At 33.3% G+C, this 24,277-nt stretch overlaps 5 protein-coding genes across 19 annotated transcripts in view; all 5 read right to left on the bottom strand.

The window, feature by feature from the left end:
• The window catches only part of LOC111695965 (uncharacterized), an 8,079-nt gene extending 3,408 nt beyond the window's left edge, over positions 1-4,671 (bottom strand). The window contains exons 1-6 of the mRNA XM_023465457.1: positions 4,592-4,671; positions 3,945-4,206; positions 3,368-3,514; positions 2,569-2,623; positions 2,120-2,136; positions 1,694-1,873 (exon numbers count right to left, since the gene is read on the bottom strand). Coding sequence (XP_023321225.1) covers positions 1,694-1,873; positions 2,120-2,136; positions 2,569-2,623; positions 3,368-3,514; positions 3,945-4,206; positions 4,592-4,639 — 709 coding nt within the window. The 5' untranslated portion in view covers positions 4,640-4,671. The remainder of the gene's footprint in view (positions 1-1,693; positions 1,874-2,119; positions 2,137-2,568; positions 2,624-3,367; positions 3,515-3,944; positions 4,207-4,591) is intronic.
• On the bottom strand, positions 4,645-7,443 carry LOC111695950 (zinc finger protein 142-like). 8 transcript variants are annotated; one of them, XM_023465430.1, is made up of 5 exons: positions 7,360-7,443; positions 6,911-7,172; positions 6,323-6,646; positions 5,224-6,247; positions 4,645-4,862 (listed from the first exon to the last, which is right to left on the bottom strand). In XM_023465430.1, the coding sequence occupies exons 1-5, from the start codon at positions 7,396-7,398 to the stop codon at positions 4,841-4,843; spliced, it is 1,671 nt and encodes a 556-aa protein (XP_023321198.1). In that variant the 5' UTR covers positions 7,399-7,443; the 3' UTR covers positions 4,645-4,840. The 8 variants fall into 8 exon arrangements, 7 of the variants coding, with proteins under 7 accessions (XP_023321198.1, XP_023321197.1, XP_023321202.1 ...); XM_023465429.1 differs by having other exon boundaries at positions 4,645-4,852; XM_023465434.1 differs by having other exon boundaries at positions 4,770-4,852; positions 5,183-6,247.
• On the bottom strand, positions 7,405-11,588 carry LOC111695953 (zinc finger Y-chromosomal protein 1). 4 transcript variants are annotated; one of them, XM_023465444.1, is made up of 5 exons: positions 11,531-11,588; positions 10,756-10,807; positions 10,343-10,604; positions 10,023-10,286; positions 7,405-8,672 (listed from the first exon to the last, which is right to left on the bottom strand). In XM_023465444.1, the coding sequence occupies exons 1-5, from the start codon at positions 11,542-11,544 to the stop codon at positions 7,663-7,665; spliced, it is 1,602 nt and encodes a 533-aa protein (XP_023321212.1). In that variant the 5' UTR covers positions 11,545-11,588; the 3' UTR covers positions 7,405-7,662. The 4 variants fall into 4 exon arrangements, with proteins under 4 accessions (XP_023321212.1, XP_023321213.1, XP_023321214.1 ...); XM_023465445.1 differs by having other exon boundaries at positions 10,756-11,457; positions 11,531-11,585; XM_023465446.1 differs by having other exon boundaries at positions 10,756-11,423; positions 11,531-11,585.
• Positions 11,583-14,267, bottom strand: LOC111695954 (zinc finger protein ZFAT). Its single transcript, XM_023465448.1, has 4 exons — positions 14,163-14,267; positions 13,432-13,693; positions 12,733-12,912; positions 11,583-12,580 (listed from the first exon to the last, which is right to left on the bottom strand). The coding sequence occupies exons 1-4, from the start codon at positions 14,253-14,255 to the stop codon at positions 11,640-11,642; spliced, it is 1,476 nt and encodes a 491-aa protein (XP_023321216.1). The 5' UTR covers positions 14,256-14,267; the 3' UTR covers positions 11,583-11,639.
• LOC111695952 (zinc finger protein 431) lies at positions 14,222-24,277 on the bottom strand. 5 transcript variants are annotated; one of them, XM_023465440.1, is made up of 7 exons: positions 24,198-24,277; positions 20,434-20,695; positions 20,014-20,241; positions 17,479-18,747; positions 15,884-16,053; positions 15,033-15,155; positions 14,222-14,923 (listed from the first exon to the last, which is right to left on the bottom strand). In XM_023465440.1, the coding sequence occupies exons 1-4, from the start codon at positions 24,249-24,251 to the stop codon at positions 17,687-17,689; spliced, it is 1,605 nt and encodes a 534-aa protein (XP_023321208.1). In that variant the 5' UTR covers positions 24,252-24,277; the 3' UTR covers positions 14,222-14,923; positions 15,033-15,155; positions 15,884-16,053; positions 17,479-17,686. The 5 variants fall into 5 exon arrangements, with proteins under 5 accessions (XP_023321208.1, XP_023321209.1, XP_023321206.1 ...); XM_023465441.1 differs by having other exon boundaries at positions 14,222-14,851; XM_023465438.1 differs by having other exon boundaries at positions 14,222-15,155.

Raw genomic sequence — 24,277 nt, 5'->3', positions numbered from 1 at the left:
GAAACAAGTTTTCCCAAATACACTTACTGTATTATATACAGCAGTGTAGCATATTCTGATGTCCAGTATGATCCTTATTATCAATGTTAGTAATATATCTTATCTATTTCAATGTTGACCCTGACTGTCCATTACGGTCAGTTTCGATTTTACTTGTATATAAAATAAAGTAGTTGAATACGAATTGTTGATTAACACGGACGTATACAGAGCCTTGAGTTTTGGCTAGAGATAGAGTCAGTTAGATTCTAATTAGACTTTGAGTGTAGTTATCGTTGAGTTATCTCGGGGCTAGATTTCTTACAGCAGTGCCAAGAAATAAAATAGAAGAAATTGGTCCTATTATATATATNATAATAATAATAATAATAATAATAATAATATTTATTTATAATAACCATCTCGCAAAATGTATAAGCACAGAATTTCAAACAATCGTGCATCTAAGATTCCTCTTAAATTGTTCTGCAAATCTACCAATCCCATCTCGCTGACACAAAACCTCAGTAATTAAAATATTTACATCAATTTTCTCAGGATTATAGGATGACTTGATAACATTTTTATTCCAGAAATGAATATTAATAATATTAATAATATTAATACAATTAATAAAAATAATACAATCGTTGTTCACTTTAAATCCTTGGAAATCTAACGTTTTAGGTTAGAAAAACATCAATTCGCTAAAAAAATGAGTGCTTACCTTGATGAGTGAAATTCCAGCCACCCTCTTCTGTCAGTGAATCTTCGATAGCACTCGAGTAGTCATTAGTGTCATCTAGTTCTATTTTAACATCAGAAGCTTCAATCATGTTGGTAGTTTTCAGTTTCTTATTTGAACCAGTGGATGTTTCACGGTGTGTTAATAGAACTGAACCCTCTAAAATATATTTAAAGGTACTATAGAGTGTACAGTGTATGTTTCACGGTGTGTTAATAGAACTGAACCCTCTAAAATATATTTAAAGGTACTATAGAGTGTACAGTGGATGTTTCACGGTGTGTTAATAGAACTGAACCCTCTAAAATATATGTATAGGGAGAGGTACAGTGGATGTTTCACGGTGTGTTAATAGAACTGAACCCTCTAAAATATATGTAAAATATATATATAATACAGTGATAACCAGAAAACAAGGGAATAGGAAGACGACATTATAGACATACTTAAGTGTCTTTGATGGTGTTACAAAGCATATAGTTTTACCAGACCCGTATAAAAATACACTGCACAATTGCCGTGGTTCATGTTAAAACTTGATTATCAAAGTCGTCTTACTATTCCAGAGTTTTCTGATTATCTCTTAATATAAACAGGGGGTTTCTTGGGTCATATATTATTATTATTATTATTATTAAAGGACAACCCATCATTCAATGAAATAGGGGTCGGCGCTCCTGACCGTCGAAACAACGTATCCACGGGGTTTACACCCTAGGGAGAAGACTTATTCTAGGCGGTCTGCCCAGGACAGCTCCAGTTTGGAGACTCTCCAATTACTAGGCGATCCGCCCAATTTAAACGGAAAAATAAATTCAGGGATGAAGAATTTTTTCTCAAATTTATCCCACAATGGATATCGAAATCAAGCAAGATAAACGATGCTCAAAACAAAAGTTAGATGAGTTTTCTTTTGGTAAAGTTTCATTTAAAATTAAACTCAATTTCGTCTCTTAAAGTCGTATTCACCTGTTTGTTGGTTAATATGGTCAAAATAAGGTTCCTCCACTTTAACATCTAGATTCAATACAGTGCTGGGGTCAACGTCCACCGTGAGATTAGATTCCTCGTTTTCTGTTTTTATTTCAGTTTCATCTTGGTTCAGATCAGAACTATCCAGGTGTTTTGTGTTGGAGTAGGCAGAGTCATCTTAAATAAAATAATGACATTTAATTGGCGTTCATATCAATACAATGAAGACGACTTTTCTATTTATGGTTTGATTTCTGACAAACTTTTTAAAAATTAGTACAAAAACATAAAATGATGGAATTGCTAACAACATCAAATAAACATATGATTGATTAAATGTCGTCTTCCTGTTCCATTTTTAATAATAATAATNAATATATGTAAAGGGACTGTAGAGTGTACAGTGGATGTTTCACGGTGTGCCAATAGGACTGAACCCTCTAAAATATATGTAAAGGTACTATAGAGTGTACAGTGCATGTTTCACGGTGTGTTAATAGAACTGAACCCTTTGAAATATATGTATAGGGAGAGTTACAGTGGATGTTTCACGGTGTGTCAATAGAACTGAACCCTTTGAAATATATGTAAAGGGAGAGTTACAGTGGATGTTTCACGGTGTGTCAATAGAACTGAACCCTTTAAAATATATGTAAAGGGAGAGTATACAGTGGAAGTTTCACGGTGTGTTAATAGAACTGAACCCTCTAAAATATATGTACAGGGAGAGTGTACAGTGGATGTTTTAAGGTGTGTTAATAGAACTGAACCCTTTAAAATATATGTATAGGGAGAGTGTACAGTGGATGTTTCACGGTGTGTTAATAGAACTGAACCCTCTAAAATATATGTAAAGGTACTATAGAGTGTACCTGAGTGTAGAGTGTACAGTGGATGTTTCACGGCGTGTTAATAGAACTGAACCCTCTAAAATATATGTAAAGGTACTATAGAGTTTACAGTGGATGTTTCACGGTGTGTCAATAGAACTGAACCCTTTAAAATATATGTATAGGGAGAGTTACAGTGGATGTTTCACGGTGTGTTAATAGAACTCAACCCTCTAAAATATATGTGAAGGGGCTATAGAGTGTACAGTGCATGTTTCACGGTGTGTTAATAGAACTGAACCCTTTAAAATATATGTATAGGGAGAGTGTACAGTGGATGTTTCACGGTGTGTTAATAGAACTCAACCCTCTAAAATATATGTGAAGGGGCTATAGAGTGTACAGTGCATGTTTCACGGTGTGTCAATAGAACTGAACCCTTTAAAATATATGTAAAGGGAGAGTGTACAGTGGAAGTTTCACGGTGTGTTAATAGAACTGAACCCTCTAAAATATATGTAAAGGCACTGTAGAGTGTACAGTGTATGTTTCACGGTGTGTTAATAGAACTGAACACTCTAAAATATATGTAAAGGCACTGTAGAGTGTACAGTGGATGTTTATTTCATCTTGGATCAGACAAAGTTTGAATATATTCCGCTGGGAGTAAAAAATACCACTCTTTTTTCAGAAAACAAAAATGTATAATAAGGATTTGCCACGGGGTGCAGGCTGGGATTGTCGTTAAATTTTACTAAAATAAATTAAACTATTACTCAAATCGTTCGTTTTTCTCTTTTTGAGTTTGAAAGGATGTGTGTTTGTATGGGCNTTTACTAACCTCTTTTTTTTAATGGAGTCTTTATTTTCCTCAATGTTTGAGGAAGAATTACGTAGCTGTGATCTATACCGACCGTATCAGCTAAATCTGTTCTAATATCACCATATTCGTCGGTCAGGTCGTCTTCATGTGTCTCCAGGTTTCCATCTACATATAATATTATTTGTACAGAGGGGTATATACTTAAAGGGACTGTAATTGTGGGGACATATTTTTCATGAAACTTTTTTGATTCTAATTTTTCCCCCATTGTTTCTTACATAGTAAATCAAGAAACCACAATTTAGAAGAACTCATTTTTAAAGATAAGATTATGGATATCTCAGACAGTCTTTTTCAGACAATAAGGGTAACGTTGTGAATCGGACATGCCAATCTATAAATGTAAAGTCACATGTAATTACTTCTACTGTCCCTGCAAGGCAATAAACCACTTAAACCCATTAGTTCAAGGCCGATTCTAAACATAGAAAATCTAATTAATCGTTACTTATTACAGCAAACCCGGCCATGCTTTCCTTAACTTGGGACTCGTCCCTTCCAAAATTATTATTATGATTTTGTATTAATTCTAAACCTTGAATAAAGCTGAGAGCAAAGTCAGTATCGTTCTTCAGCCAGGATACTCCCATTGCATAAACAGTTATAATTGCGTCAATATGTTGCTGGGCAGCATTGATTACATCATTAAATCCCCTCTGCTCCTCTCCTTCCTTCTGTATCATCCGGTGGATTTGTTGGATTAGAAGTAGGTTATCTTCCATTCCATTCCTCAGGTTGAGAATATCAATCATTATCTGTTTTAATATTCTTTTATCATCAGAAACTGCTTCTATACTCTAGCGAAACAATATTATTAAACGGTGTTAGGCATTTTCACAAGGACGACTTCCCAAGGACAATTTCCCAAGCGGAAACTTCCAAATGGTTAGGTTAGATCTTCTGATGCGCCGCAGGCTGAAATAGGGGACGAGAACTGCGGCTAGAACATACATGGAAAATTGCACAGTTGGTAAGTTTCCACTTGGGATAAAGCCTTTGACAAATTAATCGTACAAAAACTTTATTTTCAATCAATTCAATCAATGATGAAAATGACTCGACGTCTTTGGTAAAATTTGTTCCCGATTATTTTTTTATCAGTTAAATGGGTCCTAGAATTTTTAAATAGATTTTTTTTTATTAAAATGTAATTCGATAGTTTTCCAAATAATATATGTTTTCCTGAAGATCTTTATGAATTTCCAATCTTTGAGAATCAAATTCATTCATTTTGATTCTGAAAATATAATTTTAAACAGGAAACCAGTTTTTTTATGTCGAGTATACAAAGGTGGGTAGAATACAAAAACGTTTAATAAATGATGAGTTACAGTTTCCACGTTCGTTCAATTTTGATCTGTATCAAAATCTCTGTTTAAAAGTCTTGTACAAGATTCATTAAATTTCATGCTAACAAGTTTTTCGGGGAAGTCATTCGTGGCACTTAAAGGGGCTGTAAAGGAAAAATGAAAGGGGGTATACGATAAAACATATAAGACATCTATCTGATGTTCCTGTCTCGAGAAATTAATATAAAACCGTGTCAAATCTATACGAAAATTCATAAATATATACTGTTGTATAGAAGTAGTAGGTATAAACAGATCATATTCCACAAATACGAAACCAATCTGAATTTTCGTATAATTTTGACACAGTTTTATGTCAATTTCTCGAGACAGAAACATCAGATAGATGTTTTCTATGTATCGTTCAACGCCTGAGATTCTCAGGTTTTATCCTATACCCCCTTTCAGTTTTCCTTTACAGTCCCTTTAAATTAAAACCGAGCGCTCAAGACATATAAAACTTACTGCAGTTGTGTTGCACAGGGGTGCTTAGTTTTCATGTGCTTTCTCAGAGCTATTTGCGACGAGGCCAAATAATCACACTCTTCACAAGGATGTTTAGTATCATCATGCTTGCAGGCTTTGTGCTCTTTTAGATTTGATTTGTTTGAAAATGAAAATGAGCAAAGATCACAGGGGTATTTAACCCCAATGTGAACAGCTTCTTTATGTCTTTTTAAATGCTGCTGAGTTTGAGCCATAAACTTGCAAGAATCACAAGGAACTCTAAATCCGTCATGTTTAATTTTCATATGGTTTTTTAAGTGAGACTTTAATGTTCCAATGAAGGGGCATTGATCGCATAAAAATCTACCTTCGTGCTTTTTTTTATGCAGCTTAAATGTTACTTTACTGTAACATTTGTATTCACATTGATCACAAGTGTACAAAACACTGCTATGCTTGTTCTCCATGTGCAATTTCAAGTTTAACTTTCTAGGAGCCACGTATTCACACTGATCACATATTAAAGATTCATCGTCACCATTGTTGTGCTTTCTCACGTGTATCTTTAGATACGATATTGAACCCGCCACATAATCACATTTATCACAGGGGAAACTAGTCTGATTTTCAGCTATATCCGTCTCGTTGTGCCTCAACACCTTGTGTATAATAAACTGGCGTTCTGTAAGTCCGATAAAATCACATGAAGTACAAACAAACTTGATATCTTTATGAACACTGTTTTGGTGAAGCTTCAATAGTTCCACCCGGGGAGTAGAAAAGCTACATTCTTCACAATACACCCTTTCTCCCTGGTGAATATTCAGTTTGTGTCTTTCTAAACTCTTGGGTTGGGAAAAGGTTTTGTTGCATTCATCACAATTATATCGAATTTTTAAATGAACACTTGATGTATGCCTCTTTAAGGTGTTCTTACGATTTGTTCTATAATCACACAAATTGCATGGAAATCTAAAAACGTCATTTTTATCAGATCCTTCATTTGATTCAGAACTCTGAGTTTCCTGTTTTAATACCATTTCTAAAAAAACCTACTTTAATCTCTAGAATTTTAATTTTTTTCTAATAATAAATGATGTTTTTAGCGAAAATTTACCTTTTTTTACGCGTTTACTCGTTTTCATTTTGGGAATCAGTTTGTCTATAGATTTAACGCAGTTTTTAACTCCAGGTTCTACACAGACAGCTTCCTTTACATCTACTCGTTTTACATCGTCGGTGGCTGGATAAACTTGAGTTTCCATGATGTTGACAACTAGTGAGTCTACATGTTCGGTTTCCGAGTTTTCCACGCAGCCTGTGATATTCATATCATTTTTGTGATCAATGATAACTGCGTTCTTCCAATCTGGTATTTCAATCTTAATCTCACATTCAGGATTCTCTTTCGGTTTCGGGTCGTCTCTTTCATTTTGAGCGTCTAAAACATTGAGTTTGGTATTTGTTAGGTCTTCTATATAAATAAAGTAGTTATCTCTGTTTGCTTGTTATATCGGATCATAACTTGACCGATTTTCCTCAAATTTTGATTGGAAAACTCAGTAGACCAAATGGAATGTCTTTATAGCTTGAATTAAAAATATCTAAATTCAGGGACTTTTTAGGGATTTTTTGAGAAAATTTGGATTCCCGACAAAGCTGGATTTCCGAGCTAGAAAATTCTATTTAATGAATTTTATCTAACCTGTGATGTAATTAAGAGAAAAATCCACATCATATTTGAGCCAGGATACTCCCAGTGTACACACTCTATTCATAGAATCAATATGTTGCTGAACTACGGATATTGCATTCATCAAATCTGTGCTCACGGACTTGATATTTTTTACAGTGTGATAGACATTCTGTATTAGAAGTAGGTTATCTTCCATTCCAGTCCTCAGGTTGAGAACATCAATCAATATTTGTTTTAATACTCGTTTATCATCAGTTACAGCTTGTAAACCCTGAAATTAGAAAAAATATTATTTTTATAGTTTGTGCTTGTCTCTGGCATTTTAATCTGGGCAGTGTGAAGGATAAAATTAAATAAATCATCATGACAGAATAGAATTCGCAAAAACAAGACTTTAATACTTGCGCATTTCAGAGAATGTTCAGATTAATAAATATATTAATAATAAGTATATTGACCTGAAGATCCGTTATCGTTGTCTTGTAACATCTCGACATTCTTAATCTGAAATATTCTTAATTAAATTACTTGTTTGTTAAGACATAAATAGTTTTAACGTTCAGTGTTTACAAAACCAAGTAACATAAATAGGTTGACCCACGTACTCCTCAGGGAGGCAGAGGGTTTCAGGGAAGGGTGGTTTCCTGGTAACATTCGTGTTATTGGGATGTCATAATAGATAGATAGATAGATATTAAATTTTGTAAATGTATAAAAATATAAATCATCATAATAATAAATACTTCAATTCACAAAAAAATTTAATGTTTTGATTTGATGTGCTTCCTTAATGCGTATTGTGTAGACGCTAAATGATCACAATGGTCACATGGATGCTTAGTATCATCGTGTTTACAAGCTTTATGCTCTTTTAAGTTGGTTTTATTTGAGGCAGAGAAAGTGCACAGATCACATGGATACTTTTTCCCGATATGAACAGCCTCTTTGTGTGTTTTTAGATGACCCCGACTTATTGCCATATGATTGCATAAGTCGCAAGGAAATCTTAATCCTTCGTGTACTACTCTTATGTGGTTTTTGAGATTGGCTTTTAATTTTCCCACATAGGGGCATTGATCACAAAGATGATGTTCAGAATGTCGTTTTCTGTGCAGATATAATGCAGGTTTACTATATCCTTTATATTCACACTGATCACAAGAGTAAATGACACTTTTATTATGAATATTGTCAATGTGTATCTTTAAGTTTCCTTCATTAGATGCTATATGGTCACACTGATCACACATGGAAGATGTTTCTTTATGCTTCTTAATATGAATTCTTAGATAAGACGTAGATCCAGCGACATAATCACACTCACTACACGGAAAAACATTTCTTTCGTCAGTAATTCCAGTCTCATTGTGCTGTAACACCATGTGCCTTTTCAAGTGTAAGCTACCAACCCCGACGTATTCACACACATCACAGGGGTATCTAATGCCTCTGTGAACACTGTCTTCATGTAGCTTTAAAACTTCTAACCTTGGAGTAGAGAATTCACATTTATTACATTCTAGCTTCTGCTTACTGTGAATTTCTATTGTATGCCTTTTTAAACTTGGCATTTGGGTGAAGGTTCGATCACATTGGTCACATTTGTATCCGACATTTTCATGCTTTACTAAAATGTGCTGATTTAAATTATCTTTTCTTGCTGATTTATATTCACATAAAGTACAAGAAAATCTTAATAGATTACTTTTCACCGTTCTGGCTTTTCTGATTTGATGTTTTCTTTCAGTTTCTTCCTCTTTGTAGATTCTCTCTAAAATTAAAAATAAATACTTTACTATCCCCACATGATTATTTTATGGTTTATTAGCTTAAAGGAACTGTATGTTCAAGTAAACCTTCATTTGTTGAGAGGCATGTACGATTTACAACGTTTTCCTTTAAACCTTTGTCTGATAAATGAAGAATGAGATATCCTTATCTTTCATAGAGAAACCATGTTATCTTTAATAATTTCTCTGTAAAAGTGACTTGTGGAGTTGTACTAGAAAGAAATAAAAGGAAATTATCAGAAAAAAAGAAAATATTTTTTCCTTGGATCATTGTCAAATAAATGGAGGTTCACTTGAAATAAAGTTTACAGTCCCTTTTAGCTAAGAAAACATATTATAAACATTAATAATTTAGCCAATTATATGGAATTTATAGTTCATTAAATGCAATTAGACATCATAAAGAGTAAAGTGCATTTCCATAATAATACAGATGCGTAATTATAATAAAACTAAGGGTTTCTTAACTTAATGACCTACATATCCAAATTGGACAAAAAACGAGTTATCATGTATACAGACAATATTACGTATAATGTATAATTCTAAAACTTTTATAAAAGAAGTTTCCTCATATTTGGTCTTCATATGACTGATAAGTGCGTTTAAACAAGAGGTAAGATTTCTTAACTTTTATTTTGCATTGGACAAATATTGATGTGTTTAAATAATTTTTGAGATAAAATTGTATATCAAAGGGTATTGGATATAATTGGAATGTTTGCATTACATCTTATTCTTAGATTTTTAGCCAGATTATTTGAACTGGCATATCTTTCTATCCTTGCATTTTATTAACAATATATAAAAAGAAATTTTCATAGTATTTTTATAAACTTTTTTCTATGCTACATAGTTTTTCTTTATTTTGTGTTAAAAGATATATTGTTCTGTACGTGCACAGATTATTAAAGTCGCTTGCACTACTGACATGATTGTGCACAAAGCACCCTTTGTTAAAAACTTGAATAAATCCCTTACATTAAATTGAAAAAAAACGCTTTCCAACACTGTTCTTAATTACTATCTGTCAATGAATTAGTTGACTAAATACAACCAAGTTGTTTTATTAAGTTGTGAAGGGCTTTAATCTAAAATAAAAAATAATAAGCCGAATATTATCATGATGGTGCACTTTACTCTACATTAAATACATTAGACATCTAATATAACTTTTACTTTTGTTTCAAATTGTTAAATTAATAGCCTTGGTATTCTATTCGATGTATCTGCCAACACCGAAAGCATGGAACAATTTCTTGACGCAATTAAAAAACTTTAAAGCGTCAATCAACAATTGTAAAACAAGATATGGTAACTTATTTATTTACCTTGGTTCTTTTTTGTTGCATCAATTTCCTCCTTTATCTCGGGAACTTTGGTCTCCTTGGACTCTTCACACACAATATCCAGTACATCAGTAGGTTCTACGCAGACAGGTTCCGGGGTATGGGTAGACTCTACGCCAACTGATGGACAGAAATTAGAAGGTTCTTCGTTTTTAACATGTTCTATTGATTCTCCGTAAAAAGTATTTTCAATATCCTCCATTTCTATTTTTATTTCACAATCCCTTTTCGTTTCATAATCCTCATCTAAAAAGAAAGAAATGTCAGTAATAAATTTGATAAAAAAACTAATTCATAGTCACCTTGTAACAATATAAACGCCAATTCAGTTTCACCCTTGAGCCAGGATACTCCCAGTGTATATATTTGTTCAATGGAGTCAATATGTTGCTGAGCAGCATGGATTACATCATTAAACCCACTCAGCTCCTCTCCTTCCTTCTGTATCTTCTGGTTGATTTGCTGGATTAGGAGTAGGTTATCTTCCATCCCGTTCCTCAGGTTGAGAATATCAGTCAATATATGTTTTAATACTCGTTTATCGTCAATGACAGCTTCTATACTCTTTATTAAACAGATTTAAAATAATCTAAGTTAATTTCTCTTTCAAGGAATATGTAAAGATGTTAAAACTGCCCCCCCCCTTTCTGACTCAAGCCAAAAATAAATATATTCAAAATTATAAAAATTATGAGCAAATTAAATCTTAATGTTCCTGCAAATGAGTGGATGCTTGCAATCTCTCAGAAAAAAGAGACATTTTTAATCTAAAAATATAGAGAAATTAGTATTAGTATGCAAGTAAGAAGTCACATGAATAACAGGTAATTAATCATTAAGCAAATGATTCACAATGTTTTATTTTCATGTGCTTATTCAGTGCTATTCTTGTAGAAGCCCAATATTCTCATAAATCACAGGGATATTATCATATTTTGTATAATCATGCTTGCATGCTCTGTGCTCCTTCAGATTAGATTTATTAGAGGCAGAAAACGAGCAAAGATCACAAGGATATTTCACCCCAATGTGTACAGCCTATTTGTGTCTTTTCACGTGTGACGCAGTTAATGCAGAATGTTTACATAGATCACAGTGATACCTTATTCCATCATGTTTAACCTTGATATGATACTTCAAGTCTCCGTCTAATTTTCCAATATAAGGGCATTGATCACATAGATACGGACCTAAGTGTCTCCTCCTGTGAAGCTTCAGAAGTTGATTACTGTATAATCACATTGATCACAGGAATAAATTATACTAGTATCATGTATGTCATCGATGTGTTTTTAAAGTTGCCTTCATTTGATGCGATATGGTGGCATTGATCACACATGGCTGGAGTCCGAGTATCTTTTCTGTGTTTTCGAGAATGGATTCCTAAATGAGATTTAGTGCCCGCCACGTAATCACACTCAACAGAATTTTCAATAAATTAATTTTTAACGTTATAACTAGATTACAGAACATACCAAATCAGTGTTTACCTGGAAAAATTCATATATGTTCAACCTCCATGCTCTTTCATCTTTGTTTAAATCTGCAAATAAAAATTATTAAATTTATTGATTCAAATTTATGAGAAATTTAATTAATTTAATTGCTTGGAGAAGACGTTCTTAAAGATGTAGAAATATGCTTTGTCTTCATGTGTTTTCTCAATGCATATTGTGTATTTGCAACATGCTCGCACTGATCACATGGATACTTTGTTTCATCATGTTTACAGGCAATGTGCTCTTTCAAATTAGTTTTAGTTGAAGCTGAAAATTCACATTGCTCACATGGATACTTAATTCCTAAATGCACTGCTTCTTTGTGTGTTTTTAAATGAACTTTGTCGCGTGCTAAATGGTTACATTGGTCGCAAGGGAATCGTATTCCATCATGTTTAACTTGCTTGTGTCTCTGTAGTCCAGATTTTGATTTGCCTATATAGGGACACAGTTCACATAAATACTGACTTACATGTCTCTGTTTGTGTCCCTTGTAACATACTTTGTTGTACGTGGTGTAATCACAAACATCACAAGCATACACTATACTTGTGTTGTGTGTGTTTTGGATGTGCAACCTCAGATTACCTTTATTTGACGCTTTATGATCACATTGGTCACACAAGAAGGACCTGGTTTTCTCGTGAACGATTTCTTTATGCACTTTTAAAATAGCTTTAGTAGCAGCCAAATGTCCACATATGTTGCAAGGGAATTCTATACCCAGATGAAACCGGTCCGTGTGAAGTTTAAGCATACTTGAACTGGAAGCTGAAAAATCGCATTCATCACAAAAGTATCGTTTTCCTTCATGAATATTGCTAACATGTCTTCTTAAACTATATTCTTCGCTGAAAGACCGCTCACATTGATCACATTTGAATCGCAGGCCTTGGTGTTTCACTAATATATGTCGTTTTAAAACGTACCGTTTCTGAGTTTGATATTCGCATAAAGAACAGGAAAATATTGATTTATTGGTTTTATCTGGATCTAGAGTTTGATTGCGATTCCTTGTAACAAATTTGTCACCATCTTCATCTAAAAAAAAAACATATTTTGATAATTCAAATAAATTTTTTACAAGACAAAATTCTTTAAAAAAATCAGATGTTCTTCAACAAAATTATGTAAGAAAATGAACAAAATCAAGAATTTAATATTTTCCCGAAATATTTTAGAATTTTTTTTACCTTTTACATCCTCGAAAACTCCTTCCTCCTCCTTCATCTGATGCACTAGAACTTGACTAGGGTCTACAGGATCTAAAGGACCAGGTTCGTCGATTTCTTCCATTTCTATTTTAATTTCATGGCACTCATCAGCACTCGTATCATAACCTGTCATCTCCAAATCTTCCTTGCTTTCTTTTCCTGGAAATAAAATTATGAAAAAAGTGATTTAATAATGTCTATCTATCAATACAATGAAGACGACTTTACTATTTAAGTTTAGACTTCAAACAAGCTTTATTCAAATTATTAGTTTACAAGTAAACAAAGAGAAGCTGATAATGACAGCTTCTCTTTGTTTCCATGTTCAATGTTCATGTATATCCATATGCTGCTTAAAACCTTGGTAGAGAGAAAAATTGAAAGCGTAAGTCGTCTTCATTGTATTGATAAATACAACGATGACTGTAGATAAACTATGTCCGCAGGATACCCAATACCCATCTTAAAATAGTCTCCTCCTCAAAAAAATAAAATTTAAATCCAAAAAGCTCAAAAATCCTATTTAAAAATCATTAAAATTTTAAAAAACTAGAACCTTAGGAGACTGTTCTTAAAAATAAAGATTTTCTAACAACATACAAAAATCATGAAACTTCCCATTTTCTGTTACAAACATGTTTTTTTAAATTCACAAGTAATCATTATAAACTTATAAACCTTGAATAATGCTGAGGGCATAAGCAGTCTCATCTTTAAGCCAAGATACGCCAAGTGTATAAACTGAATTGGTTGTTTTAATATGTTGCTGGGCAGCATGGATCACATCATTAAACCCCCTCTGCTCCTCTCCTTCCTTCTGTACCATCAGGTGGATTTGTTGGATTAGAAGTAGGTTATCTTCCATTCCATTCCTCAGATTGAGAATATCAATCATTATATGCTTTAATATTCTTTTATCATCAGAACCTACTTTTGTGCTCTGAAGACACAACAAAATGATTTGGCTACTGTAGAAAACTAGGTGGTTGAAAAATGGGAGGGGAAACGATTTTCGAAGATTTGGGATAAAAAAGATTAAAAATGAACTTGTAAATTGCAAATATATATATTTTTTCAATTCATTGTGATTAACCAATCCTACTTAATTTCCTAGGGAAATAAGAAAATAAAGGGGGGGGGGAGGTTTATTTACCAAAAAAAAAAATACAAACCCGTTCATGAAGCTTTTCATGAACTACCACATTCCAAAGTAAACAATGTAAGAATGATTTCCCAAAAGTCCTATTAAAGTTAGACACTCTAACCCTTGAACTGCGAAAAGATGAAAAGAGCGGGAGGGGGGGGGATCAATAGATAATTTAAACTATTCATTTCGTTATCTATGGAAAAAAAGATTAAACAATTAATTAAATTAATAAGTATGAACCAGTAAAACTCATTTTGTTTTCCTCAATATCGTTGGAAGCCTTGTATCTTTCATGATCTGGATGGAAGTACAACATTTTAGTCTGAAAATAATACACAATTTTACACGTTTTCATTAATTAAAGAGAAATAATCAGTTACCCAAAAAATTGCATTTAAAAAATTTCATATGAAAATGTTTTAAAGTAAATGAGCATTTAATAATTTAGGAAAATGGTAATCGTTCAGAATTTTCTCCAATCTAATGTTTTTTCTTCAAATGCCTCTTTAATCCATACTGTGTAGCTGCTTTATGATCACACTGATCACAAGGAAACTTTTCCTCATTGTGCTTGGTCTCCTTTGTTATTTTAAATTTCCTTTGGTGGACGCTTTTAATTCACAAACGTGACAATCATGCTTATTCCCCAATTGCACAGCCTCTTTGAGGGCTCTTACGTGTCCAATTCGAAGTGAAGAATAATTACATAAATTACAGGGATATCTGGTCCCATCATATACTTTTTTCTTGTGCATAAAAATATCTGAATTATATTTTCCAACGTAGGAACATTGATCACAGAGTAAATAATTACATTCATGAGTTTTTGTATGTTCTTTCCAGATTTTGGTCGAGTTGGTGACAAAATCACATTTGTCACATTAATACGATTTAGATTTGTCATGTTTGTCCAACATGTGAATCTTCATATTTCCCGCCGGAGCCTCAAAACTACAATAGTCATATTGCAAAATGTTTCCGTGTGTTGGGTTAAATGGGTTTCCTTGTGCACTTTCAGATAACCTGGTATGGAGGTGGTGATTTCACAATTTTTACAGCTATCAACTTTTTTTTTAATGTCATTATGTTGTTTACGCTGGTAGGATTGACTTGCAATGAATTCACACTTTACCTTGAATATAGTTGAGGGCAAAATTTCTACTATCTTTGAGCCAGGATACTCCCAGTGTGAATAATGTGCTAATGGAGTCAATATGTTGCTGGGTAGCATGGCTCACATCATTAAAGGGAGTGACTGGCTATGTAAGGTAGTTGAACTGAGTATGCAGTGTTGTGGAAAGCTTCTTTCGGATTCATTTGAGACATATTAAACGTTTTAAAGATCTGTAAATCCTGAGTTTGAGCGCAAATTCGATGTTGAAAACTCCTACTTTGGGGGTGGATACGTTTTCAGAATTAGTTTTTTTTTAATTATTAAACGACGACATAAAATGTAAAAAAGTTCTACAATAAACTACAGACGTAATGTATGGGAACATGTTGAGAAAATGAAAATTAATCTTATCATTGAAATTAAGTAATCTTGTTCAATTATTAGTTTCTATTATCTCATTATTCTAGTTTCTCATTATTCAAAAAGATGTTCGCAGATTTTCTAGAATTATTATTGAAAAGACGACATTTGAAGAATTTGAAGAAATCTGCGAATAAATTCAAAGAAAATTAGAAATTCAATATAATAATGAAAACGAAATAATCGATTTGAGCATTGATTTATTGACAAATATGTTCCTAACCATCTAATTAGTTTACTGTATAATTTTTACTTTATTTTTCGTTGTCGTTATTTAATAATTTAAAAAAAACTAATTCTGAAAATGTATCCACCCCTAAAGTAGGAGTTTTGAACGTCGAATTTGCGCTCAAACTCAGGATTTACATATCTTTAAAACGTTTAATATGTCTCAAATGAATTCGAAATAAGTTTTCCACAACACTGCATACTCAATTCAACTACCTTACATAGCCGGTCACTCTCTTTAAACCCTTTCTGCTCCTCTACTTCTTTCTGTATCATCAGGTGGATTTGTTGGATCAGGAGTAAGTTATCTTCCATTCCATTCCGTAAGTTGAGGATATTAGTATTAATCATTATGTTTTAATAATCATTTATCATTAGTTACAGCTTCACTCTGTTCATGCAACAAATTGATAAACCTTATTAAACTGAATGCCAAATTCCAATATATGATTTTTACTAGGAACAACTTTGATAAGGACAAAAAATGCTTTGATTACAAATTGCAATTTCAAGTAAAGATTTCTAACTTAAAAGAATTACCGAATCATATAATTTTATTTAAAACCCATACAATTTTACAATCCGTAAAAAAGTGCTTATGAGAAATTTGATTGTAAAGATGTATCATTTTTAGCAGTGCTTAAGATCCGGATCCGTTGGATCCGCAAGATTTTGGATCCTGGATCCGGATCCCCAAAAATATGCGGATCCACGGATCCCGATCCAAGGGATAAAATATCAACCAGGTTAAAAAAAATTTCCTCATTTCTGAATGGTTTACCAAGTTTTAAGATAAATACAAGCGAAAAAAATAAAACAAAAAAATTAATAATTATTTTTATTTTATTCAGTAAATCTTAAATAACCTGGATCCGGATCCATTTTTTCCCAGTGCGGATCCAGGATCCGGATCCGGATCCGCATCATAATTAAATGGATCCTAAGCACTGGTTATTAGCCAATTAACCTTGTAACACATACACTTTTCAATCGACACATATACTTTACAATCTGGATTGCCAACAGGTAATAATAAAATTAATTTCTGTCCATTTTCTATAGGGGGACCTTAGTTTTCTCAGAATTATGGTTAACCTGAATATCATTATTACCGTTATTATTATTATCTTTGTAAAAACCAGAAAAAATTATCTCGTTTTCCTTAAGATCAGTATAAGCCTTGAATCTCTCTGAAACGGGATGAAAAAAGGGCATAAAGGAATAACAAGTTAAAATGTTCAAATCTTGGAAAAAATATAAAACTGAGAACGTCAGGGACTTAATTCAAATGACACTCAATTTGAAGATCTAGAAACCCAGTTAAGTATCTTTTGAAACGAACAATGAAGAAAATTAAGAGAATTTTTATCTTTTCATATTAAGAACTAACAGGTAGGTACCGCAATTCGGCCATGCAACGCTGAAAATTGCGGATCATTTAGGTCGACAATAAATCACATCTTTGAGACAAAATCTTAAATTTAAGGCTTGAATCATTCGATGAATTTGATTGATAAATGATTCATGGTAAATAAAATGAGTAATTAACGATATTTACTACACAAATCATACATTATGATGGTCTCAAACGGGTTTTAAACATTATGTGTCCAAATTTAATGAATTTGAGTCGCGTCTCAAATCCCCCAAAAACCGGTTTTAATTGACCGCCGGCTTAAATCGTGAAAAAATTATTTCAAATTTAAGTGGAACCAACCATATTTGAGCCGCGGCTTAAAGTTAAACCGCCATTTGAATTCTTTAAATTCGGCCCCTGAACTCAACTTGTAAGGAAAATGAATATTATAGGGTTTACATTAATTTTTTTTTGCTGAACTACATTCGTCTTTAAATACATATAAGCTGGAGGATTCAAGTATTGAAAATGATGGAAAGGAAAAAGTAGCATGGTTGACGTAATCAATACCAAACGATATTATCAAGAGAAAATACTTCAGAAACCCCACTTTCATGAATAACATTACAAAGTTAATTTTCCACAAATAGAGAAAACATTTAACAATTTAATGTTTTTTCCTCATATGTAAGTTTAACACGTTATGTGTGCTAGCTTTGTAATCACACTGCGTACAAGGGTACTTGGTTTCATCGTGTTTGGTCTCCATGTGCGTTTTTAAATTCCCTTTGGTTGATCCTCTAAAGTCACAAATATCACATTGATATTTGATCCCCATATGAACAGCCTCTTTGTGTGTTCTCAAATGTCCTTTATTATACGATGAGTAGTCACATAAACCACAGGGAAAGCTTATCCCCTCGTGAACCTTCTGCTTATGCTTATACAGATCAAATTTAACTTTCCCAATGTAGGGACATTGATCACATAAAAGTAGGTTACCTTCATGCCTTTTCATATGTTGATTCATTCTTTGCTTTGCATGTGTTTCATAACCGCATTGATCACATGAATACTGTTCGGATTTGTCATGCATACCGAGTAAGTGGGAATTAAAATTTCTAGCCGACACTTTTTTGTCACAGTAATTACACTGCTTCAAAAGAGCTGAGTTATTTTCATTCTCCACTCCTTTGTCCAAACCTTTATGCTCATGTTTGTGCAATCTTAATGTTTGAGCTTTATGCGTTGTAAAACTACATTGGTCACAGCTATGAAGTATATTTTTATGCACGTCATCTATATGTTCTTTGAGCAGTGTGGATTGAGAACCAACAAAATCGCATTGATCACAGTGATACCTTTTACCCTCATGGACCGTTAGAATGTGTCTTTCCAAGTTAGATTTACGTGTAAAGGCTTTCTCACATCTATCACAGTGCAACCTATGGCCTTTATGCTCCACTAAAATGTGAATTTTTAGGGATGGTTTTCTTCTGGTTTTAAAAGAGCATTGGTCACATTGAAACTTTTCCTCCCCATGCATATCGGACATATGTCGTCTTAGAGTAGGTAGGCTAGCGGACTTACTATTACAGATCTTGCAGATTAGATCAGCGCTCAAATCTAACTTTTCTTCTTCAATTGCAGGATCATATTGAGCTTTTTCTGCAAATTGTGTAACAGCAAAATCGTTAATGGTCTTCAAATCGCTGATGACTCTGGCCTCTAAAAAATAATAAATCTCACATATCAAATGTAAACCAGGAAGGACATTCTGTGCCTCGAAGTGGGTCATGACACATATTTTGACTTCAGTCAAGTCTAAAGTTGGTTCTTAGGGATTTATGTTTAAATTTGGATAAAATGAGACAAAAATTCAGATTAAAAAGGTGGATGGTAAGTAAAGAAAAGCTAGGGGGCAATGAGGACTTGTTGTAAAAGTAAAAAAGGATAAATTGCTATCTTATATTGTTAGCCGATTATATCAATACTATGAAGACGACTTTCGATTTCCATCAAGCTGTTTAACAGGGTGGATAAACATAAAAATAGAAGTCAAGGTCATTTAAATAGTTTCTCTTCGATTACTTGTAAACTTGTAATTTTACAAAATCTTGTGAACAATCAAAAACATAAATACAAAAGTCGTATTCATTGTATTGATATAATAGCCGGGTCCGTCCTACAGAACTATTTTTGGACCCCCCTCCCCCCTCCTATCAATTTTGTACATTTAGGGTTAGGTTAAGACAATTTCTGGGCCGAGCGCTGCGGCTAGGACAGACTAGGGGAGCCGAGCGCTGCGGCTAGGACAGGATAGGGGGCCGAGCGCCGCGGCTAGGACAGGCTAGAGGGCCGGGCGCTGCGGCCACATAATCAATTATATCCATGTACAAAACTGATAGGAGAGGGGGGGGGGAGGTTCAAAAATCGTTCTCAAGGAAATTACCTAATAGCCTACCACTGTTTTTTTTTCCCACCAAAAATACCCCCTTATAACTTTTATTTAATAAAAAGAAGCGATATGGCCAAAAACAGGGTTCCCTCCCAAACCTTTTTAGAGTTAAAGGGACTGTACGTGCAATTTCAAGTGACTTAACATTTAACAAGGTGAATCCCCGATAGATGATAGATGAAGGACTCGAAGGACATGTCTGTATCAATCTACTTTAACATTCTTAATTGATAAAATCTTAAATTGCAAGCAGTTATATATTTAATTTACTTTTGAATGTTTGAAACACGCTTCTAGCGTGTAACAGTCGAAACTTTGAGGTGCGTAAGTAACTAATCAGAGTTTAGGTTACTCTGTACACAGCGTACAATCGCGTTTTGGAGGATTCCGAAATGTATTTTACTAAGAGATCTTTCAACTCGGTGACAGTCAAGGGTTTTAAGGGTAACGTTATAAATCTGACATTGCCCTCTTGGCATGCAGGGTCACTTGAAATTACGCTTTAAAGTGAGTGTTCACAAAGATGCAGAGGTTACCTTCTTTCTTCTCTAGAACTTCAACTTCATCTTTAACATGATCAAGATTTAAATCTGTAGAAACAATATTCTCAAAATCTTCAATCTCTATCTTAATATCTTCTTCAATGATTTCATGAAAATTGTTCTTTTGATCTTCAAGGCCATCATAGATCTCCACATTCTCCTTATTCTCATGGCTTTCTGGATTTATGAAGTCTTCTATATTTTCTGCAGGTTCTTCACCTACTTATTTTATATTGTAATGATGAAACCTCTTAACAGTTTGCATTTTTAAATCAAATAGTTTTTTTCAGATTTCCTTCATAAATAATTTCTCAAAATTGGCTAGATATGACTGAACCCGAAAATGCGAGAAGTATTGATCATCGAAAAAGTTCAAAACAAAAACATCAATGAATTTTAAATAACTAACTTTACCTCGAATATAGCTGAGAGCGAAATCAGTTTTATCATTGAGCCAGGATACTCCCAGTATATAAACTGTGTTAATGGAATCAATATGTTGCTGGACAACAGTTATTGCGTTCAATAAATCCAAACCCACGGACTTAATATTTTTTACAATGTGATGGACTTTTTGCATCAGGAGTAGGTTATCTTCCATTCCATTCCTCAGGTTGAGAATATCAATCATTATATGTTTCAATATTCGTTTATCATCCGAAACTGCTTCCATACTCTGTTAACAAATCATAGAAATATGGTGACTACAATAAAGTTTAACACAGTTTAACGAAAGTGGAAAAATACAACTAAAAAGCTAAAAGAAATTTTATATTAAAACGCAAAAAGAAATGCAAAGCCTCCTAGAAGTAAGAACATTACTTTTGAGTGGAGTTTCGTTGATCTAAAAAATTTGATCTAAATATTCAATGTGGGCACTTCACAATTTCGAGGATCAATACTTATGGCTTAATCCTTAAATCAAAGCTACCTCTACTGTATAAAACTACCACAGAGAGGATATAAATTAATCCGAATATCTAAATAAGTTGAGCAATGCTTAATCACAAAGATTCATTACCAAAAGTTTTGACTTCTGGTCACACTATATGGTAAGTCAAGTTTTGTAAAATCTTAACTATTATTTTGGACAAACTACAGCTCGAAAGAAAAAGGTTGAACCAGTGTGATCACTCAAGAACTATATATGCAGAATGATTAATTAATCGAGAACATCTATGAGTCGATATATGAGTAATCTTAAAATAAAAATGTCATATTAATCTGTATTTAAAACTGCGATGTAAACCAAATGTTTAATCCCAAGCTTTCACACAAAATATAACGATCGTCATGGCGCAGATGATCATGATAGATCAAGATCATTAAGACTCTCTAATCCTATCTAAAGAAGTGATCCGATGTTCAATATTCAAGGTACAAATTAGTTATCAAAATTTCAAGCAGAGATTAAATAAAGTGCTAGTTCATTAAGTGTGTTGCAGTGTTTGATCCAGTTGATCATCAAGAGTTCATAAGTATAACCCGGAGATCTTAAATCAAATCTTATCAAATATATATATTAGTCTCAAGTTAAAAATATAGAAAATTTCATATTTTAAACATATTTATGAAACTTAAGACGGGGAGGCATTGATAGCCAGGGGCTGTTTAACACGCAGCCTCCCACTGGAGAGTCAGTTTTTGCAATGATGCTGACTTGAAGAGGTGCTGCTGGATATCATGCTGCTCATGGGATGGAGGGAGCTGGAGCTACTGGAGAGGATACAGTACAGGAATCCGTCAAGGAGACTCAAAAGAGGGTAGGGTTGTATCACAAGCACAGGCATATTAATAAACAGAACTTATCGAAATGTATTCATAAATGACGTTGAAACATGATTTCAACTGATTGATCTTTAGATGCAGAACAGGACTGATAAGAGATATCCAGAGTTTTCCATCTACAGTTTGATGAACAACTTTAGCCTGCATCTTATATTCACCCATCTACGCTCCCAGTCATATTTTAACAAAGATCTCACTGTGATATACAGTCTGCAGTATTCACAAAACAAACTTGTTATTAGTAAATAAACCTAATCTACATCAACTCTGTAATATCTACAATAAAAACTAGTTGCTTATAGCCTTTTCCATTCGCAGAAGAGCTAAAATGTATACACGGAGAACCAGTGCTTAGGATCCTTTTAATTTTGTTGATGACCCGGATTCTAGATCCGCACTGGAAAAAAACGGATCCTCATAAAGGATATTTCTTTAAAATTTACTAATTTTTTAACAAAGCAGAATTTTCAATCTGTTTGCTTATTTTTATGCTAAAACTTGATGAACTATTCAGAAATCAGGAAATTTTTTAAATCTCTCTTTTTTCAATAGTTCAGATTTGGGTCTTGAGAGTAAAATCCTTCTTTTTTGCAGTTATTGGTTGATTTTGTTGAGGAAGCCAACATCTTGCGGATACAACGGATTCTGATCCTAAGCACTGCGGAGAACTATACATTGGAGAACTTGAACCTGATAAACCCCAACAGAAGATATTTGGATCAGTGTGAGAGAAAACCAAACCGCTATCAAATGTAAGATTTTACTAGAAAGCTAGGGACATCACTGTATCTCGTAAAATATTATAATGTGCCTTTTGAAACAGATGTTTTAAGCTTTCACATATAGTGTTTAAATCCCTTTATCTGGTCGTAACATTTCACCAGAGATAACATTTTGAAATATATGTTGTCAATGTATTCTGTCAAATAACTTTATCTGGTCACAACGTTTTACCCTTCATCACATTTTAAAAATATGTAATACTAATAATAGTTATATTTCAGCTTCACAGCTTTGATGACGATCAAGACGATCAAGAAATAAACTCTTAAAATATAGACTAGACTTGATTATTTCTATGTACCGAGTGGCATATTACAAGGGCATATACAGGGGGGGGGCATGGTAGGCAGTGCCCCCCTAGACTTGTAAAGGGGGGGGCGTAGCCCCCCCCCTAGAATTCTGCAAGCCTTTCACACTTTTCAAATCTTAACTGAAGAGTGAAGAACACAAAAAAAATAAGTTTGCTTTTCATGATTATTATAAAAAATCAAAATTTTAAAATATATATAATTACAGTGCAGTGCTCATGCTGTAACCAAGTTAACCTAACCAACCTAACCTAATTTTAACTTTTAAGTTCACAGAGTACACAGAGTTTAGTTGGGTTCAGAGAACACACAGTCTGCATACATTTGTACAGCTCACACACTTTACATTATATGCTAGTCTTGTTTAGTAGTGATGTGAGTCTGTTAAAAGTTGCCGTTGTGACTGGTATCTGTGAATTGCTGATTAATAATTATCATGAATCAAATACTGTTATTTATAAGCCTTGAGTTATCATTCATTCTTAGATTGCAGCAATTGTACTCCTACTTTTTTTCACAACAGAAACTTTTACAAGTCATAATTATTTTCTGGACCTTTGTACTTCTTTTCATCTCATAGAATTTAAGTTTAAGTTAAGTTTTTATTTTCAAAAATGTCTTTTACTATCTCTAGTTTAAATACTAAATATACCTATAAAAGTATAATAAAATGTCGATTTTTTAGAAACAATGCTTAAAAGGTAATTATTTTGACTGTATGTGTGCCTTTTAAGTATCTTATACTTATGCCTGATATCCAAGAAGCCAAGTGTTATGAATTTACAGTTCGAATTTTGCCCCCCCCTAGGAGCCCCTACATTTATTTCTGTATACGCCCTTGGCCGCATATATACAATACATAGGTTAAATAGTTATGCATTTCTATTGTTCTGGCGCTGAAAAATAAACTAAGAGAGGCACAGGTTTCAGCATACAACTAAGCAATAAATTCAGAATTTAGGAAAAATAAGTCTTATAATTTCATCATATACTTGTTAATCAAAACTGATAACTTAAATGGGTACGCTAAATTGTGGGAAATAACTGATTATAATGGACCTCAAATACAACAAAAAAGGAACCAGGACTCTAGGAGTAGGGGGGAGGGGCCCCGGGGGGTTCAATTAATGACCATCTTTTATTACCAACATTTTCGAAAATCAAAGTTTACATACCCCAGCATGGTCATCAGAACCAGTCTCAGAAAAAAAATGAAAATATTAACAGAAAACCAAAGAATTAATTTTGATATTATGATTTATATAGACTAAATTGAAATCAAAACTAAACTATGTTTTCCTGAAGCTCATTGAACAAATTTAATCTCCCAGCACTAGTGGAACAGACAGACATTTTATCTGAAATATTTGAAATATTCA

This window comes from Eurytemora carolleeae, unplaced genomic scaffold, assembly GCF_000591075.1.
Source record: "Eurytemora carolleeae unplaced genomic scaffold, Eaff_2.0 scaffold96, whole genome shotgun sequence".
Taxonomy (NCBI): domain Eukaryota; kingdom Metazoa; phylum Arthropoda; class Copepoda; order Calanoida; family Temoridae; genus Eurytemora; species Eurytemora carolleeae.
This window is presented reverse-complemented; position numbering and strand designations above follow the sequence as displayed.